Source organism: Periophthalmus magnuspinnatus, chromosome 17, assembly GCF_009829125.3.
Source record: "Periophthalmus magnuspinnatus isolate fPerMag1 chromosome 17, fPerMag1.2.pri, whole genome shotgun sequence".
In the NCBI taxonomy this organism is placed as follows: Eukaryota; Metazoa; Chordata; class Actinopteri; order Gobiiformes; family Gobiidae; genus Periophthalmus; species Periophthalmus magnuspinnatus.
In genome coordinates this window covers 25,923,662-25,944,697 of record NC_047142.1, presented here as the reverse complement: position 1 = coordinate 25,944,697, position 21,036 = coordinate 25,923,662, and the positions used below count along the sequence as shown (strand labels likewise).

The following is a 21,036-nucleotide window of genomic DNA, read 5'->3' as shown; positions in this document are numbered from 1 at the left end:
TGATGATGAAATGCTAGAACATGAATCCAACCTATGGGGCTTTTTGTGTGGACAGGTGCTGGATACCTGGACAACGTGCACTTGGTGACAGCTCGACGGGGCCCCGGTGAAACGGCTCACTGGGTGGAGTCCTGCACTTGTCCTCAGGGGTATGAGGGTCAGCACTGTGAGAGGTGCATTGTGGGATACCGCCGTGCTCAGCCCCAGCTCGGAGCCTTCAGTCAGTGTGAGCCCTGCAACTGCCATGGCCACAGCCAGACATGTGACCCCAACACAGGTACAATGACACCCATGAGAAACAGTGGACAGTGCTACAAAAAGCATGAACTAATGTCTCGGGTTTGTTTCACCTGATTTATTTTTGTAGTGCAGACACACTCCCAAGCAGAGATGTAGTATTCCAAGTAATTTCCAAGAATTGTTGCTCAACTCATACATAATGACCGATGACTTGGCATTTAAATTGGACCTGTCCATTTCAAAAGGCAGTGGCCAGTGACCCGACTTACAGCTTGGACTCAAAAAATTAAGACTCAAGGATGACTTGAGCTGATACAACCCTTTTGGCTAGTGACACTCACTTTTTCAGGTTTCTAACCATTTATGGTTTTAACCTGGATCAATGGCAGTAGTTGGAATCTTTTGATGTATAATTTGTTATAAAATTACTGCTGATGTGAAGCTATAAGGTATGGTCAAATTAATTCTTTGTCTGGGCATAGGGGAATATGCAGCTTTTGCTAGTTGGCTGAGTGTTAATGTGCAGTCATGAAAACAAAAGAATATAATGTATGATATGCAAAGGTTCAGTGAAGGTTCAAAGTTTAAAACATTTAAAAAATGTGTTGTTTCCAGGAGCATGCAAGTGTGATCACAACACCGCAGGGCTGAGCTGTGAGCGTTGTCAAGACGGTTTTTATGGAGATGCCACTGGAGGCACTGCAGCAGACTGTCAGCCCTGCCCCTGTCCCAGCGGGGCAACTTGTGCTGTAGTCCCCAAAACCAAAGAAGTGGTGTGCACCAACTGCCCTGCTGGCACCACGGGTCAGTATAACCAGTTAAAGGGGTTGACATTTAACACATTTAACTGAATCTGGCCCATATGTTGAGCAATAAATAATTTAGAATGAGTTGTTTTGAAGATATGCAATAACTGGACTATGAGGTCTATAAATAATGATTATTGTTAATTAAAGTAAGTCTTTAGGAAATTGTTTTAAAAAGCTAAGTCAAATGTAGAAAACAATACACTAGAACCTCACATATCTGATAAGATATGCAATAGTTTCATTAATGCTGTGCGGTGATGGCATCCTCCAGGGAGAGTGACTTAGCACAGAGAGCAACGGGAGTGGGGGACTCAGACCACCATCTTCCATATTATAGTTTCAAAAATGCTATATCAGAGGGTCACACGAGGGTCTGCCCGAGGAGACTGTATTGTTCCTCTGAGGAGAAGTGTCTTCAGTCAGAGTGCCTTTTCAGTTACAGCTGCACAGGACTGGAACTCGGTCCCTCAGAACTTCAGAGAAATAAGCACCTACATTCTGTTCAAAAACATTTAAAAAACTGGTTCATAACACATCAAACATGTCTGCATCAACATTACTAATGACTCCCCCCTGACTAACCAAACACTTGTGTTTTCTCTTGAGTTGGATGTTGTGGAATGGCTGTGGACTGTCTGTATAATGCCTGTGTTTTGTTTGTCCTTTCTGAACACTTTTGTTTACAGTATTTGTTATATCTGTTTTTAATGTTTTTTTCTATACTATATTGTAATTTTTACTGTATAATATTTTTACTCTTGTTTTTAGGGAGACAGGTTTGCCATCTGTCCAGGGACAACAGATGAAAAATAGCCTTTTGGCTAATTCTGGTGCATTTGCAGCAATGCTATTAATGTACACTGTCCCTGCCAAATAAACCAATAAATAAATAAATTTGCATCTTAGTTTCAGTTTAGTTTTTGATGCTGTATTACATGTTAACCATTAATACCCCACAGAAGTGTAATATGCCTCTTTAAATTTATTTCATTCAAAAATGATGGTCATGTTGTGGAAAAATTACAGTTCTAGATGAAAAGTAATCCATTTGCAAAGCTCAGCGAGTTTTGAACTACAGGAAAAAAGGTTTATTGTTTGTTATAGCAGATACAGACAAGACAGGGCCCAGGCCTGCCCTGGCCACAGACCGGTAGCCTCCCGGCCTCTCCCCCAGTTCCCCTCTCACTCTAAGTCCAAGTCTCAACAAACCAACCAACCACCCTGAGCATTTGAGCTCTGACTATTTTATACCAGAATGACAATGCTACATACATTTCAAAGCAGAGTGACTTTTGTCTCACACCCATATGATAATGAACTTTTACACTTAGACAGGTAGAACAACAGCGAGTTTCCTGTGGGATGGGACAGAGCTTCACACATGTTAATGTCTGGTCTGAGTCTGACAGACAGACACAGATCACATGCTTTTTAAATACACAACATGACTATACTTAAATTTCCACCACAGTCATTAATCAATATTCTGATATATGCAGGAAAACGCTGTGAGTTGTGTGATGATGGTTTTTTTGGAGATCCTCTTGGGCAAGAAGGTCCGGTGAGAGCTTGCCGTGCCTGTAAATGCAGTGACAACATTGACCCCAACGCTGTGGGAAACTGTCACCGTGAAACCGGAGAATGTCTCAAATGCATCTACAACACAGCAGGATTATTCTGTGACCGCTGCCAAGATGGCTTCTTTGGCAACGCCCTGTCCGCCAACCCTAGTGACAAATGCAAACGTGAGTACAAGCTGGATTAAAATAAAAATTTGACACATAAAGGAGCCTTAATATATGAGAAAATAATGAAATGAAAGGTGCATTATACAAATGACAAGAATCCAGTTTCATTTCAGTTTGTAGTAGTTTAAACTACTGGGTTAGCAGGTTTTATACATCACGCTTAAAAGTGCAATTTTTAGAAATAAAAAATTATGACAACAATATTATATTTGCATAGCATTTTTATTGCATTTTTTGGACTATTTCAGAAAATGTCAGGACTGTAAGTTGCTTTATATAACTGTTCTGGTGGTGGCTAAGCCACCTGCTTGTTTCCATGGAGATGTTATTACTTTGCTTGTAATGTTCCATTATATGACAATTTATTGATATATCGCCATGAAGACAAGCAGGCAGCACCACCAGGTAAAGTTACAAGTTAGATCTGTGTGAAGGTGAGCCTGCTCGTAAAATGAAAGCATTTTTTCAAAGTATTTTTTAGCAATAAAAAGACCTGTCATGAAAAAAATGCTAGATAGAAAGTATAGTGTAGTAAAGTATAGTATTATTAAATTATCCTCATTCCAAATCTTTGGAATACCATGAACACAAGCTGTTACTTATCCCTGTAGTCAAGAAGCAAAGCTAATGCTTTCTGTTTCTTCTCTTCAGCGTGTGCATGCTTTCCATTCGGCACCGTGGACCAGCAGACCAGCTGCTCCCAGGTCACAGGCCAGTGTCTGTGTTTGCCCAACGTTACAGGAAGAGACTGCAGCGCATGTGAGCCGGGCTTTTACAACCTACATAGTGGCAAAGGCTCGTGAACGGTTAGCTCAAACTTCTTATAGCATCATAATAATCCTCCAAAGGGAATGGGCCAATGCCATTATTATTTTGACAGACTTGTAATTCAGTCTTTCATGTCTCTTCCCTCTTCAGCTGTAACTGTAATCCCATTGGCTCCACTAATGGGCAGTGTGATGTGGTCTCCGGTCAGTGCGAGTGTCAGCCATGGTGTCACAGGGCTCCAGTGTCAGCAGTGCGAAGTCAACTTCTTTGGTTTCAGTTCCTCTGGATGCAAACGTAAGGCACATATTCTGGAAAATAATCCGAAAAGGAAATATTCCTTAAAGCTGTAGCCCTGTGTTTTCAGCATGTGACTGCGATCCTGAGGGCTCCCTCTCGGGCCAGTGTAAGGAGGATGGCCGCTGTGAGTGTAAGCCTGGATTTGTCGGTGCCCGATGTGACATGTGTGAAGAGAATTACTTCTACAACCGCTCTGCACCTGGCTGTCAGCAGTGTCCATCCTGCTACAGCCTTGTCCGTGACAAAGTGAGTGGAGTGTATGCTTTGAACTATTGAACAAAGAGCAGACATATGTATACTGAATGTGACAGTTTGAAGCTATCCAATGTACCCAGACCGTTTGCTTGTAGTACTAGTAGTACTTTATTTTATTCAGTCATAAACTTGATAGAAACATAAACTGATACAAACGATTCACATAAAACTATGACCGAAGGATTTTAGGTTTAAGTGTGAAACTAACTTATGAACGCCTCATCCTATTTACAAATTATGATGCAAAGAATACAGCCGTCAGCAACAAACAACAACTTGAAAGATATAAAACAGTCATGACTTCAGTACAGCAGTTCCTTTGAGTGTGCTCTCTTCTATTTTCAACATATAAGACACAATAATACATTTTCCTTCAAAATCATACATTACTATCAACAGCCTTTACCCGATACTCTGGCCTGCTTCTGTAGCATATATACATTTTTATCTTCTTTCCATATGTGGTAATAAACTTAATTTAAATCATGCTAGCACTCATTTCCAATAGAATTAAATGTAATGTAATGTAATATTTTTTACATGCCATCATTGAACCCCTTTAACCTGTCAATCAGGCTATTCCACAATCTGCTTCTCTGACATACATAAACCTTTGGTTTTAGACCTCACTTTATATTTTTTTTAATATCCTCCATTTCTTCAACACCGTAATTTTAAATATAAATACATTAAAGTCTGATAGAGTGATTTGCAGTTGTTTGGATTTTACACATTATGCCAATTATTTTAGATATTTTCATCTTCAGAAAAATTATATAGATTTTCCAGTTGAGCTTTTTGTCTGTTAATACCCTAAAATGTATTAACAGACAAACCTACATGCCCTTTCTATTTGTTTTGGGGTTTTTAACACAAAAAAAACGCATGAACTGCCTTGGGCTGAATTTAAAGTCACAGCCTTCTGTTTAAACTGGAAGACAGCCGACTATAGTATATTTTGCATCTCCAGGTGAACCAGCAGCGGCAGAAGCTTCATGATCTCCAGACGCTCATTGACAACCTAAGCTCGGGTCAGGAGACAGTGAGTGACAAGGCCTTTGAAGAGCGTCTCAGAGAGGCTGAACGGGCCAATTGCAGAGCTATTGGAAGAGGCCCAGACCAGCAAAGGTGTGACCTACAATATTCTCATGGCTAAAATGTTAGCTGTCTCAATGAATTGTTTACTTTTTTACATGTATATTTGAACATCATGAAAGGTTAATTCAGTGATTCTTACACAAATATAACAATGAGATGGATGTGAATGTTCTCAGAAGTGGACCGAGGTCTCTTGGATCGTCTGAATAACATTAACATAACACTGACGACACAGTGGAACCGTCTCCAAAGCATCAGGAACACTGTTGATGAGACGGGAAACACAGGCTGACAAGGCCCGGGGACGGGTCAGAGAATGCTGAGAACCTCATTGATCGAGCACGCCAGGAGTTAGACAAAGCCAAGGATGCAATCAGCAAAGTGGGTAAACACTACAAATGTACAGCTATCCTTTTTAAGCAATAATTAAATGTTTTTAGAAAAGCAACTCAGGCTGATGCTGTGAACAGTGTAATAATTACGGGTGATATATTGTCATACTTGGGGTGTCGCATTTGCACAATTACCGCATCAAAAGTGGGACTAAAGTGGGAGAATAATCAGAGCTAATCCTGAACTAGACCAGGACAGACCCAGGACTAGAAAACCAAATCAAACATTAGGACTTTGGGTCAAACTGGGTCAAAACCAGCACAAAAACAAGTGTGACGTAGTTTTTTGATGCAGTATAAATATCACATGCTGCTCTACTGATCTCACCATGAAGATTTTTTGGTAGTTGTGGCAGCATTGCAATTTTGTTACCCCTTTAACAAAAATAAATATATTATGGATGCAGTAGGGACGGCTACTGGGACCCTGGTATCATAACTTCACAGGTGCTGTGTCTTATCTTTAATATTTGCATTGACTTATAATGAGCAGACACAGTCACCAATGTAAAGGTGAAAAGGATGTTTCATAGATCCAGAATGATGTTGGTATCTTCACTGACTGCCCTTATCTGGCAGAAATAAATGTTTCTATTGTTAGCCATTGCATCAGGGCCCTGCGATTTCTAATACCTAGTAGTAATAGGCTTGTCTGTGCAGGACATTAAGCCCCCCCAGTGGAGGTGGAGACCCCAATAACATGACACTATTGGCTGAAAGGAAGCACGCGCCTTGGCTGAAAAGTGAGAAGCTAGATCAAAAGTTCACTGTGTTTATTATTCAATAGATATAAATTCCAATTTAAATTCCATTTATGAATGACTTTGTTAGGCACAAAATGGCTGCTGATCAGATTGAGAAGATTGCCAAGGAAGCCAATGACACATCAACCAAAGCCTACAACCTTCTGCTGAAAACACTGGACGGAGAACTCAAGACAAGCCAGGAGATTGACCAGCTCAACAAGAAGTATGACATGTATAATTTAACACTTGTGTTATAACTGCAGAGTACTGACATTGTGCTTTGCTAAGGTATAATGATGCTAAAGAATGGCTAAAAGCCTGGAGAAGCAGGCCAACAAAGTCCAGGCTGAGGCAGAGGAGGCGTCAGATCGGGCTCTGAGGATCTTTGCCACCTGACCAGCCTACCGCCCTTCGACACAAAAGCCTTGGAGGTAAGTCTTAGTTGAACAGACACATCCTGCCAAATAAATGTACTGGTGTATGATAGAGCTCCATTACTATTTCCACAAACACATTGGTTCTGGCTTCTGCATTAGTGAGTTTTATTGTGTTAAATATCTATGTACTGATTGTGCTCAAAGGATGAGGCAACCAAGATTAAAAAAGAGGCATCTGACCTGGACAAACTTATTGATAAAACTGAGAAGGAGTATAATGATCTCCGGGATGATCTGAGAGGGAAAAGAGCAGGAAGTGCGCAAACTGCTTGATAAAGGCAAGAGTGAGCAGCAGGTGAGTCCTGGACTGTCCAGCTGCATTAATGTGATCCGTGCATGCATTTAAACAAGTGTGTGCTCTTGTGCAGACTGCTGACCAGCTGCTTGCTCGTGCCGATGCAGCTAAAGCTCTTGCTGAAGAAGCAGCAAAGAAAGGCCAGTCCACATTCAGAGAAGCAGAAAAACATCTTAGATGACCTCAGAGGTAAATGTGCTTTCTTGAACTTGTATAATGCTTTCCACCAATGTTTTAATGTTTAAATGCCACTGTATTAAAGTGTCCTTGTAAGTATTTGTGCATGAACCTTCCGTATGTTCTGGGCTCCGGAGTATAAGTTACACCAGCGAAAAAATGCATAATAATGAAGAAAAAACATATACAAGTCGCATTTTGGGAGAAATTTATTTTACAAAAACGAGACCAAGAACAGGCATTTTATCTTTAAAGGCAGTTTAATAATAACAATAAAATAGAGAACAACAGGCTGAATAGCAGTATGTACCACATGTTGTATAAAATATTAACAGTTAATCAGATACGCTAACTAACGTAACATATGTAGCTTGTCCACAAACATGAGAGACAGAGTTCTTTTTATTGATGTTTACTGTGGTCTTGTTTCTTCATCACAGTTTCACATGGTAGAACTAGCAAACACATCAAATATAAACATAAGCTCTGGCCCATATCACATATACACACAAACTGCACATGAACACATGTAAAATATACACACTGCTTTGGCCTGTTAATAAACACACTGGTGAACCCAAAACTTTATATTTTACTTTTCAATTGTTTCTTCAGACTTCACATTAGCTTAAAAAAAAAAAAAGTTAGCTTTCGCAACCTTAAACTAGACTTATGATAAACTAAACATTTACAATATTGTTCCAAATGAAAAATGATCACCCTTTATGGTTTTATAAATAAAAGGAAATTAAATATGAAGTGTATAAAAGAAAATGAGTCAAGTAAATTTTCCTACAGGTATTACAAACACACCAGCGCCATCAAGTGGTCAAACAAGATGGCGCTGTTATATAATCAACTGTTTATATAACACATGTTTCTTCAACTACATGAAGCATCTACAGAACTGAACATGTGTCTGTTTTGTTAATGTAAAATATTAACAGTTAATCATATAACCACAGCATAAAAAAACAAGCTAACCAGTTTACTCTGGATCCCACTCCAATCACTAAATCACTGAATTCTTCATCCTCGGTGTCACTTCTGAACAACTCCACCAACTCCGGAGGCCGATGAAACGCAGCTTCCCCATGGCTGTCATACTGGTACAAGTCTAGAGTGCCTCGCACAGTTGTCCCTGTGACAATAACGAAGATGTGAAATTATATATTTGAATAATTTACACATATAAATCGCATCTGAGAAGTATAAGTCGCACCACCGGACAAACTATGAAAAAAGTGCTACTTTATACTCCAGAAAATATGATAAAAGTGAACCCAGTACAGACCCAAGTGTTATTTTTCTTTCAGATTTTGATAAGAGGGTGAATGACAACAAGACTGCAGCGGAGGAGGCTTTGCAGAGGATTCCTTTAATCAACGCCACCATAAATGCAGCTAATGAAAGACGCGCCAGGCAGAAGCAGCTCTGGGAATGCTGCCTCTGCCGCCAAAGAAGCCAAAAGCAAGGCTGAGGAGGCTGAGAGGATCGCCAGCAATGTCAGAAAGTATGTGTACTGAACATTTAAAATTACAACACTCGAATTATGAATGTTTTATCTATAAGTGGTTCTAAACCCTTGTCACTACTACTAACAAACCAAGAAAATATCTGACAGTTCATGCTAAAAAAAAAGAGTGTAGAAGTAGTAGACAAAAATATATATATTTGCAAATTACACAGCAAAAGCCGAAGTTAAATCTGTCAACTGGACAAACGTGGCTTGGATGAGCAGTCAAACGTCTTCACTTCTACAACGTGTTGTCCAGTTGAAAGATTTAACTTCGGCTTTTGTTATGGATCAGACCTGGAAGAATGAGGATTGCGCAGACGTTTACACATGATAATAATGAATGAAAAATACATATAATGATTAAAAAACAAGACAAATATCAGGATGCCACATGTCTATAATCTATGAATCCAGAAGGCCATCCCCACCTCTGGCCAGCGGTTTCACATGTTCAATACCTGCAGTGCAAGTGTCATTCCCTATTATGTATTCACAAAAAATGTCAAACCATTTGGTAGTTCTGATTATTAACTTTGATCACCTGTTGTTTGGCCAAGCAGTCTCTCATGTGCCTTTTAGTGTGGCCAATATAGAAAAAAAAAAACTTTGGACAAGGGCAAGAAAAGATAATATACAATATACATGAGTAGAGTAATAGTCTGTGAAATGATATTAATTCAGTCAAAAAGAACAGGTTGTGTTTGCGGGTTCTTCTTATTCATCATTAAAACACAAGTCCTGAATCTAGAAATGTGAATAAATAATTGACTCTAAACTAGATCCACAGCAGACCTCTCATTCCACCAATAGTGCTGTACACTAACAGTGGTACCTGCACCACAGCTTGAGAGCCGCTGCTATGTATTTGTAAACCTGGTGACAGTTTTGATAATTCTGATGTTTTCCAGGGCTCTGCCAAGACGAAAGAGGAAGCAGAGAAGGCCTTTGCAGAGACTCAGAAGCTGGACTCAGAGGTGACTGATATGATGGAGCAACTAAGTACAGCCGAGCAGGAACTGAACAAGAAGAAAGCTGAGGCGGACAATGACATGATGATGGCTGCAATGGTATGAACAATTATAGCCTTTTAGTATTGAACTTAGACATTTTAGAATTTGATAATTTCAGATGAGTGAAAAGGTGTCTGTAAAATCCTATGGGTAATTCACTGTTTTCCAAAGAAATGTCCAAACATTTAGAAAAGAAAATGCACATCTAGCCTAGTCACATGCAGCAGATGGGTGTTGCATATCTTTTGAACCACAGCAGATGGACACATTTTTACTGAACATTAGACATGTCCAGTTTTACAAAAAGTCCTCCTTCAACTCTCTATCACAAATACAGGCTTTGTTATATGGGAAATGAAGTAGGTACATCTGCCAGATGCTGTGGGTGACTCAAGAACTAAACATCACCTCATTAAGACGCAAAATCCCAGGCAGTGTGGCAGCTTGGCCACCAGTCAAGCCAATGCTGCCACACTGTCAGAGCAGTAATGACAGATTTTTGTCCAGCTTGCTACCTATACAAGAACTGTCTGAATAGGACGCTGATTTTAGGAGGAGATGGGGGGGGGGGGGGCGCATTTTCAGAACTGGAGCTTCCAAACCAGTGGTAAGGAGAAATGAAGCAACCAACAAACCAGTGTGGTCAGTCGCTGCAATGAGTTTTAGTGCCTCAGACATTATGCAAAACAATTATCTGGATAAACTCAACTTGATATGAAAAATCAACTCTTTTAGGGTGACCACAGCTCTTCACTCACTTGGACTAATGACATGCTACGGGAAGAATTGTTTACATTTATAGAAATTAAACTATAAACATAAACTTGAAGGAGCAAGCTCAGTCGCCGCTGATCATTTTCTTTTTATATCGTAGGCATCGGATAATGCTAAGGAGGCAGAGGACAACGCCCCGTAAAGCGAAGAACGCAGTAAAAAAGTGTTCTGGGTACCATTGCTGCACTGTTGATCAACTTGGTGAGTATGTAGATGTAGAGATATAAATGCATTTAAAAGTAGATAAACAGACCGATATTTTTAACAAACTATAGGCAACTTCTATTGGCCTGGCCTAGTTATCTTGCTTTATAGTGAGGGATTTGGATGGACTTAATCCCCATCAAATCAAAACATGCACAATTGGAAAAATCTTCAACTGAGATAGTCCCGAGCAAGATTTACTCAAGGTCTGTAGATGGGTCTCCGAGCGTAGATATTTAACAGTAGTAGGACTTGTAGATGTAGTTGTATTAGCAGATGTAGTTGAATTAGTAGGTGTTGTTGATGTAGTTATTACTTTGCTGCCGTAGTTGTAGTAGTTTGTGTTGTAAATTGAGTTATTGATTCTGTGTATTTTGCAGGAAACATTGACAAAGTGGATCTAAGCAAACTGAACCAGATTGACGAGTCTCTCAAGCGTGCCAAGGGCAAAATGGCCGGCAGTGACCTGGACAGGAAGCTAGCAGAGCTCAATGATGTGGCACGGACACAAGAAGACATGATTACTGACTACGACCGCCAGATCCGCCAAAATCCGTGCTGATATCATCAATCTGGAAGACATCAAGAGGACGCTACCAGATGGCTGCTTCAACACTCCCTCCATAGAAAAACCATGAGTGTGTCCCCAAGCTTGAACTTTCTGCTCTACTAACACACTCCTCAGCACCGTGCAGGCCGTCCTGCAAGGTGTTCAGGCTTTTAATGATACTTAAAATCTTTAAAGATTATTTATCCACACAAGTCATTTTTCACCAAGGAAGGATTTTGGCTCAAGTAGCTTTTAAACACTCATGAATTGACTCCAAAAACACTAAAACTAAAAACTATAACATATGTACGGAGCTACTATTGTAATAAGATCAGTGCATCTGTGAAAACAGTTTGTTTGTAATAAGAAGTGTCCATAATTTGACTAGTACTTCGGTAGTTTGTCTTCTATGTGTACATTTTGATTTGCTTGTGTGTAATTTGACTTATGCAACTGCATCTTTGTGTTTGCACCTTCACTTGTGTATGCTTTATTTGATTTTGTGCATATCTAAAATGAACATTATCAAGATTACATTATGAAGTCGTATGCACAAGACTCTAAATACACACACACATTTTGCAATAGTCCTTCCTTGCCTCTGTTTTGTGTGCCCAAAGTTTATCTTGCAGGTGTGCCTACTGACTGAAATATAGATGGTGGCCATGTGCTTGTTCCAGCATATTTAATTAAGATGAAAAAGCTTAATTAAATTAATTTGATATTGTTAATCAAACATATTTGTTGTGTAAGGATACACTTTTGAAGACAAAATAGAGACACTACACTACGACCTACACTATACACACGACAGTTTTGTAGAGAATTGTTTTTAATAAAACTTGAGTAGTAGAAACAAGTATTTTTTTGCTTTTGCTGTTACTTGAATCAGCTGAATATGAAGGCTGTAGTCATTTTTTTTTTTTTTTACACATTTACACTACATTTGACTATAGCCTTTTACAGTAACAAACCTCACAGCTTTATTCCTCTACTACAGCGCCATCTACTCATCTACTGTTAGATTATTTTTTTCAAACCTGCAAGAAATTTTGGTCAAAGACCTTTAGTTATTTACAAAACCATGGAAGGACAGGACTGTTTTGTTGTAGTACAAGCCTTTTTTATAGGGCTTGCATATTTTTAGTTCATCTGCTTGTACAATATATTTCCAGACAGTTCCAGATGCATTATGGTGACACGCCAATTTATGGGCACATCTTATTACAGACTTTGACAGATGTACAAATGTACAACAGTTGCTCCTTTCATAAGCTTGTGCATTTAAAATCAATCTTTGTTGTGTTAGCATATTTATAAAAATACTGTTTTTTATGTTTTGAATTTACATTTAAATTTGTTAAACTCTTTAAAGGAAAAAAAAGCAAAACAAGATGATGTGACTTGGTTGTGATGGTTGATCAGAGCGCAAACCCAAAGTGACTGCATTCTTTTTTTTTCTGTTCATCAGCATTTTCGTTTCAAACCAACAGACCTCACATCACAGGAATTCATGAGCAGTAAAGTTTTTAAGCATTGTTAAAAAAAATCTATATTGACCCACTGTTGACAAAGAGGCGTAAAATGTGTTTAACTGTGCAGACGTTCATGGGACATTCCTTTCCACATGAACAGTATTAGTTCCAATTGTTCTTTTCAGTAAGTTTGTTTAACTCAACCCAAAAAAACAACAAATAAGAACAAGTGATTTCAAAATGTTGAAAATTACTACTGGAAGCACCTTTTTCTTTAGATAGAATTTGAGTGTTTGCAATAGAATAATTTTACATTGATGTAGTAAAAGTGAACTGTTTGGTACATTAACAAAAGTCTACATGAGTGAAAATAATTTATAGCTTTGACTACTTTTTCACTTGTTTTGCGGCAATTCTAACAGTTTTCAAAATAAGTTGGTTACTTGAAAATCTTTGCTTAAAGGGCCCGTATTATGGTATTTTTTGATCTATGTTATAATCTTTCTTCATCAAAACAGACCTGGAGTTATGTTTTGTTCCAGTCACACATTTAACACACATCCTACATATTTAGGCTAAGTTCTTTTGTCAAACAGAAAACACTCCACCTTGTGATGTCATGTGGTAATACAGGAAGTGCTCCATACAGCTTCACTAGAATCATTTAGATCATTTCAGTCCTGCAGTTGCCAATCTCTACTAAACAAAGGGTAAAACAAGCTGTTAACTCGGAAACTACCACTTGGTAACATCACAAGGTGGAACAGAGCATTTTGAGCTTTGGAGATTTAGAACAGATTAACCCTTTATTGTTGCTCGAACACATATGAATAAAAAAAAACTCCACGTATGTTTTTGATGCTATAACATAACATGGCTCAAAGTTCACAAGAGTCCGTTGCATAATGTTGGACAATTACTAAAGCCACTGTAGTTACATTTGGCCTCCAACGGGAAGCAAAACCTTGCATACATACATTACATCAGAAACTTTTACAAATAAATCAGATAATCCAGGTTCGTCAATAAAATGTAACTTGTCTATTCAAGTTATTTTTAGCTAATTTAGATGTTTTGCAAGGAATTGCTAAGTATGTGGATCTAAAGTAATTGGCACACAGTTGTGTGGAGTATATTTTAGTCTCTTCTGGCTTCTGTGGAATCAGTCATTGTAAAAACATCAATGCTCCTTCTGTGATCACATCCACTTTAACTGGCTCTGTGCACAGCGGCGCCTGGACACTTCAGTGCGGCGTCACTACTGTACAGTTCTGTCTCTATGAGCTGCTGAGCCACGCTGCATTTAAAGTAAATATTTCAAGACAAAAGAGTGGACAGTGACGTGAGGGTGCATGTCTCTGACAACATGTTAAAGACAAATGAAAACTTCACCAGCACATATGTTTTGTGTGTCAATACTAATGCTACTTTTGAGACATAAAAAAGATGAAAATAACACCACAAGCTGAAAAAAATCTGCATATAAAACAATCAAATAGTATTTACATAGATCAGTTTTAATTTTAATGGGTAGTTTATTTTATTATTTATGCTTTTAATGAAAGTTAGCATTAGCTTTGAGACGCGGTGAGCTAGCATGTGCACAGAGCCAATTAACAATAAGAAACATCCAAACACTATGCAACTTTGTACATTTTCCTTGCAAATTATAACTGATACACTGGTGCTATTAATTATTATTGCAAATGTTATTTTGTGTTTTTTATGATGTAATTTGAAAATTCAATGTTTTTCTTGGTGTAAATATATGCTTAAATGAATAAGGATAGACTAATTTCTCACGATTGCAGCAAATCCTTTTCAGGTCATTCTCTAATCTAAAGCCATGTTCAGATTACACTACAGGAAATGTCTTTAACACAGTGAAAGGTCGGCCCCATGGTTGATGTAAGAATCAAAACTGATGGTTCATAAAACGTTCTCTTTTAATATTATTTGCCCCACTTTGCCACATGAAGGCTTTCCACTCCACAGCTATTCCACTGCACTGTTAAACAGATTAAGAAGAAGAATTATAAAACAATCAAAGTGCATCACCATGTTTGGACCAATGATTATAATTTAATCAAAGTATTGCAGGCTTCACTGTACTCCCCTCCCCCTCCAGCACACACTTTTGTTTTTTAGTTTTTTGAACATGGGAAGGGGGATGAGTGCACTATGTAATGTTATTATCACTGGATTATAAATTGAATTGCTATCCTCTAAAGTAGATAACCACTTGTTTAAAATGTTTTGCTTTCATGTAAATTGAATGAGCTTCACTATGTTTTCACGTCTTTTACTCATATGTATTTGTATTTCATTTGTTTGTGGTTAAGTCACTTCTCTAGACAAAAACAAACAAAAAACATACACAAAATTTGGACATTGTCTAAGACTTGGAGCCAAGCCCATTATGGTGCCTCTATTTTTAATAAAAAATGCTATCACAAATATATCTTACCTTTTATCAAATGATCACCAGTTCTTGCCTTTATATAATGATCTTGGAGCATTTTCCGACATGCATACATTGCACTTAACAAAATTTGACAATCCTTTAAAATAGTGAGTGAATGAGTGGCTTTAAATGTTAGAAATGCAACACCATCTCCTAATACCAGTAAAGAGTACTCTGCCGAAGCTAAAGCTAAAGGATGAGATGAGACAGGAATATAGTTTCCATTTAATTAATTATCCATTCAATTAGGCTTGTCACGAGATGACAGATTACATATAACAACAAAAAAATGCATTAAACACATTTTCATTCCATTAAAAGTTGTTTGAGACCAACTTCACATCCTGTCATATAAGTGAGCAGAACACTGTTTCTGCACATTCTAGCTGTTTTTCAGGTAAAGAGTAATGAGTAGATCCAGCCCCAAGCTCATTGTTAACTGCAGTGGTGTCGGAATGGCACTGACAGTTTAGGCATAATACAGTGCAATTTGCCATAGACGCCATAAACATAAAAGTGAAACTGAAATAACTACAAGGATATCAGAACCATTTTTCACCATGCAAGTAAATTGTAGGGACATGTACAACATCCATTCTAAATCTTCATTCTATCACACTGAGCCAGAGTTATAAGCGTGTGCATCTTTTTATCTTTCCTTAATCAGCCTCTGAAAAGCTTTAGATTTTTGGCTAACTTCACACGCTAGCATATTGATTAGATTCTAGCCCCAGCTCATTGATAACTGCACTGGTGTTGAAATGGCACTCATATCAGTTTAGGCGTAATACAATTTGCTACAGACACCCCATAACCATACGAATGAAAGTGAAACAGTGGCATGCGGTCAGGGCAATCAAGGCAAGCAGAGTTTGTCCAATAAAATCTAAAATCACATGTCAAAAGTGTAATTCAGTAGTTATGTATTAAATCCTGGTCACTGTGCAGACTGCATCATTTGGGTTGTAGTCCTATGCTATGGAGCCCATGCTGCACCACACTCATGCGCTTTGACAGCCGTGAGTACTACAGGCTCACAATACAGGTTATTTCAAACTGCACTTAATAAACCCCGATAAACCCATAGAGGAATTGGACATCTGAGGACATTTGTAATAACTGTGCATGTGCAGCAGGAGACAACAACAGCAGTGCCACTTGGGCCTAAAAATAAGTTGCTTTTAGCGATAAGTCATTGTAGCTTCATGGTTGTAATGATTAGACATTAGTTAGAAACAGACAGCCATTTAATCGAATAGAGAGCTACTTTATGTGAAATGGAAGATCCGGAAAGAGCAGTGTAGTGACAGTGACTCAAGAGGAGCCCATCTGGTCTGTGATCTGTGTGTTTATGAAGGAGCAACAGCGTAAGCAGAATAACGGGACTATTACACATGTTTGGAGGAAGCATGGGGGTGGAAACATCATGCTTTGAGGCTGTTTTTCTGCAAAGAGACTAGGACAACTGATCCATGAGCAAGGGCACTGAAGATGAAGCGTGGCTGGGTCTTTCAGCGTTACAGTGATCCCAAACACACCACCCGGGCAATGAAGAAGTGGCTTCATAAGAAGCATTTCAAGGTCCTGGAGTGGCTTAGCTAGTCTCCAGATCTCAACCCCCTAGAAAATCTTTGGAGGGAGTTGAAAGTCCCTGTTGCCCAGCGACAGCCCCAAAACATCACTGCTCTAGAGGAAATCTGCAGGAGGAATGGCCCAAACTACCAGCAAGAGTGTGTGAAAACCTTGTGGAGACTTACAGAAAACATTTGACATCTGTCATTGCCAACAAAGGGTATATAACAAAATATTGAGATGAACTTTTGTTATTGACCAAATGCTTATTTTTCACCATAATTTGCAAATAAATTCTTTAAAAATCAGACAATGTGATTTTCTGGATTTTTTTTCCTCATTCTGTCCGCCAGAATAGGCCTACTGAATACCATAAAAACTGTGTTTTGTAACATATTCTGTTACATGGACCACTCAGAGTATTGTATTCAAAATAGCTCAAATAAAACACATTAAAACAGCTCTGTCTTATGGCACTGTTTATGTATTCTTTAAAGAATACATGGATGCAAAATCAACTTTTCAGAGCTTTTAAACATGTTATAGTTGTTTCCTTCTCATTTACCCTCTTGAAAATGTTTGTTTTATGCATGTTTGAATAATCTTTAATCACTTATTTTCAAGATGCCATATTGACGATCAATCCCCGTTTTCACCGGCACACGTCCAGCGCTCTATACTTACTCAGTTCTTCAATTCAATTTTCTTATTCAGTAATACGCATAGGATCAGGCAGCTATCCATTGGAGGGACCGACGTTTACAGGGATGTCAGCTCCCATTGGGCACCACAATTTTCTAAAGTGGAAGTCTGCTGACTGGTTTCTTTTATTAAGAAATTTTAGATAAATATTACAATTTAAAATGTCCAAAATATAACATAATGGTCCACGGGGATCATAGATTATAACTATATAGCAGACACAAGTACACACAAGACACAAGTACAATATGTCTGCTTTAAACAGATAGAATAACCACAAATACATCATTTACTCAAGTTAGAGCGTACCTAAAAGACTGGCTGGGTATGGTGGAGGGTGATTGAAAAAGAAAAACCTTCAGATAGTTCTTGTTCTTATATTCCATTATGATTTCAAAATGTAAATCATAATGGAATATAAATTCCATGCAATGAGATTTTGAGAAAATGTATAGTAAATAAATGTTGCAATTGTGTTCACAATTTTGGCCAAACATTTTTTAATTGAATATTTTTGCTTCTTTGAACTGTGACTTCTCAGAAGATGTAACTTATCAGTTTTGTTTTGTTTTTTTTGTAATATTTTTCACATGTGTGCACAGCCTCTCACCATTTAAGAGAAATACCTTGAACAAAGTACTTTCAGAAATGCCTGACAACAAATAAATACATACATAAATGCATTGCACTAATACAGTTCAGTACAGCTATTGCTCAATTATTACAACACACATATGACTTTTTAGTATAATGCATATAACACACATATGATTTTTTAGTATAATAATGTACATACAAATGGGCCTTGTAATGCTACAACATTATTGGAGGGTGTTTACATTTACTTTTTACAATTTCAGAGGAAGGTCAGCAAATGGAAAGCATTAGTCTGCACTTTATATAGAAAGTTGGGGTCTGTTTTGGTCGGTTGAACTTTTCCACCAGGACTTGTGTATTAATGTAGATTGGTGATACTTTTTAACTGTTCCCTTTGTGTTTTCCACTGGTAATGAAAAACAGAGCACGTCTCTGAAAGCAGGAAACAGCAGTACAGACCAGTAGTGTGCGGTGACTTTTTCAACCAGGCAAGAAGAAAGCAAAGATGTGGATGCAAAGACACAGACTGCAGACATTTCCTGTAATACCACTTAAGTATAAAACATAAACATCATCAGCCATGAAATCAACAAATGTTAATTCAAACACTTGAACTGGCTATGGCGTGGCTATCACACTCTATCTTAAGTCATCACAAACTCTAGGCCACTTGTACACAAACTCTTCTTCTTCAGATAGTGATCATAGAAGACTCAGACTTTAGTTTTTTAACAGCTCCATTGCCATTAAGTGCTAAAATAAATATGAAATCAATGACTCACTGTCATGTTATACATATCTGTCACAATGTTTTTTTCACTCAAGAAACTGCTAAAATCACCCCATCAGTGTGTCAAATGTGTTCTCATCATTATGTTTGAGATTAGTACGTTACAGCCACTGTACTTTCACCATTAATATAGTTCACAGTTGCACACTTACCTCTCAATTCTTGATCCAGAACTGCTCCATTCTTATCCACTGAAGAAAAACATGCACCTAGTCCACCATTACATCACAGAATTTCCAATCACCGTTTTATAATACAGTGGTCCCTCGCTATATCACGGTTCACCTTTTGCAGTGGAAAAAAAGATTTTTTTATTTTTTTTTGTGTGTACAATTTTGCTTAACTGTCAAATATACGTGAGTCACTATTAATAATTTCTAATGTGTCCAACCTCGTAGGCTGATCATTAGGCCCGAGCCTGGCACTACATCCCGGCAAGGGACTCATTAAAACCGTGTCCGGAGCATGGAAAATGGCAAAAATCAAGTAGTAAACACGCCCCGACATGGCAGTGAGTGGTGTCAAAAATTAGAACTCGACGAGCTCTAATTGTCACAAAAGACCCAGAGAAAAAATAACGAAAGACGACTCGGTAGCGCCACCTCAAACTTTGATTTTCATGGGGCCAATGGGAGCCCGACTCGGAAAAAAGTCAACGTAAAAATCTGAAACTCACATCAAAAAATAGAACATGTCAGGACATGACAAAAATGATATTATGGCCCCGCCCTAAAATGTACAGGAAGTCGGCCATATTAGATCAAACCCAGGAATGACAAAAGTGCACACCCTCACATTCAGGACATTTCCTCGCACAATTTTCATCACAAACACTTCAAATTTGGCCAAATCCCACTAAACCCATAAGATATGCAATAGTTTCATTAATGCTGTGCGGTGATGGCATCCTCCAGGGAGAGTGACTTAGCACAGAGAGCAACGGGAGTGGGGGACTCAGACCACCATCTTCCATATTATAGTTTCAAAAATGCTATATCAGAGGGTCACACGAGGGTCTGCCCGAGGAGACTGTATTGTTCCTCTGAGGAGAAGTGTCTTCAGTCAGAGTGCCTTTTCAGTTACAGCTGCACAGGACTGGAACTCGGTCCCTCAGAACTTCAGAGAAATAAGCACCTACATTCTGTTCAAAAACATTTAAAAAACTGGTTCATAACACATCAAACATGTCTGCATCAACATTACTAATGACTCCCCCCTGACTAACCAAACACTTGTGTTTTCTCTTGAGTTGGATGTTGTGGAATGGCTGTGGACTGTCTGTATAATGCCTGTGTTTTGTTTGTCCTTTCTGAACACTTTTGTTTACAGTATTTGTTATATCTGTTTTTAATGTTTTTTTCTATACTATATTGTAATTTTTACTGTATAATATTTTTACTCTTGTTTTTAGGGAGACAGGTTTGCCATCTGTCCAGGGACAACAGATGAAAAATAGCCTTTTGGCTAATTCTGGTGCATTTGCAGCAATGCTATTAATGTACACTGTCCCTGCCAAATAAACCAATAAATAAATAAATTTGCATCTTAGTTTCAGTTTAGTTTTTGATGCTGTATTACATGTTAACCATTAATACCCCACAGAAGTGTAATATGCCTCTTTAAATTTATTTCATTCAAAAATGATGGTCATGTTGTGGAAAAATTACAGTTCTAGATGAAAAGTAATCCATTTGCAAAGCTCAGCGAGTTTTGAACTACAGGAAAAAAGGTTTATTGTTTGTTATAGCAGATACAGACAAGACAGGGCCCAGGCCTGCCCTGGCCACAGACCGGTAGCCTCCCGGCCTCTCCCCCAGTTCCCCTCTCACTCTAAGTCCAAGTCTCAACAAACCAACCAACCACCCTGAGCATTTGAGCTCTGACTATTTTATACCAGAATGACAATGCTACATACATTTCAAAGCAGAGTGACTTTTGTCTCACACCCATATGATAATGAACTTTTACACTTAGACAGGTAGAACAACAGCGAGTTTCCTGTGGGATGGGACAGAGCTTCACACATGTTAATGTCTGGTCTGAGTCTGACAGACAGACACAGATCACATGCTTTTTAAATACACAACATGACTATACTTAAATTTCCACCACAGTCA

At 38.4% G+C, this 21,036-nt stretch overlaps 1 protein-coding gene and 2 long non-coding RNA genes across 3 annotated transcripts in view; all 3 read left to right on the top strand.

The window, feature by feature from the left end:
- lamc1 (laminin, gamma 1) overlaps positions 1-21,036 on the top strand; it is a 76,402-nt gene that overhangs the window by 42,639 nt on the left and 12,727 nt on the right. The window contains exons 12-13 of the mRNA XM_033981962.2: positions 56-277; positions 856-1,044. Coding sequence (XP_033837853.2) covers positions 56-277; positions 856-1,044 — 411 coding nt within the window. The remainder of the gene's footprint in view (positions 1-55; positions 278-855; positions 1,045-21,036) is intronic.
- LOC129456153 (uncharacterized) lies at positions 3,793-5,206 on the top strand. Its single transcript, XR_008649033.1, has 3 exons — positions 3,793-3,859; positions 3,930-4,108; positions 5,088-5,206. It is a non-coding gene; the product is annotated as an uncharacterized LOC129456153 (long non-coding RNA).
- Positions 6,744-7,243, top strand: LOC117385839 (uncharacterized). Its single transcript, XR_008649034.1, has 3 exons — positions 6,744-6,784; positions 6,935-7,085; positions 7,159-7,243. It is a non-coding gene; the product is annotated as an uncharacterized LOC117385839 (long non-coding RNA).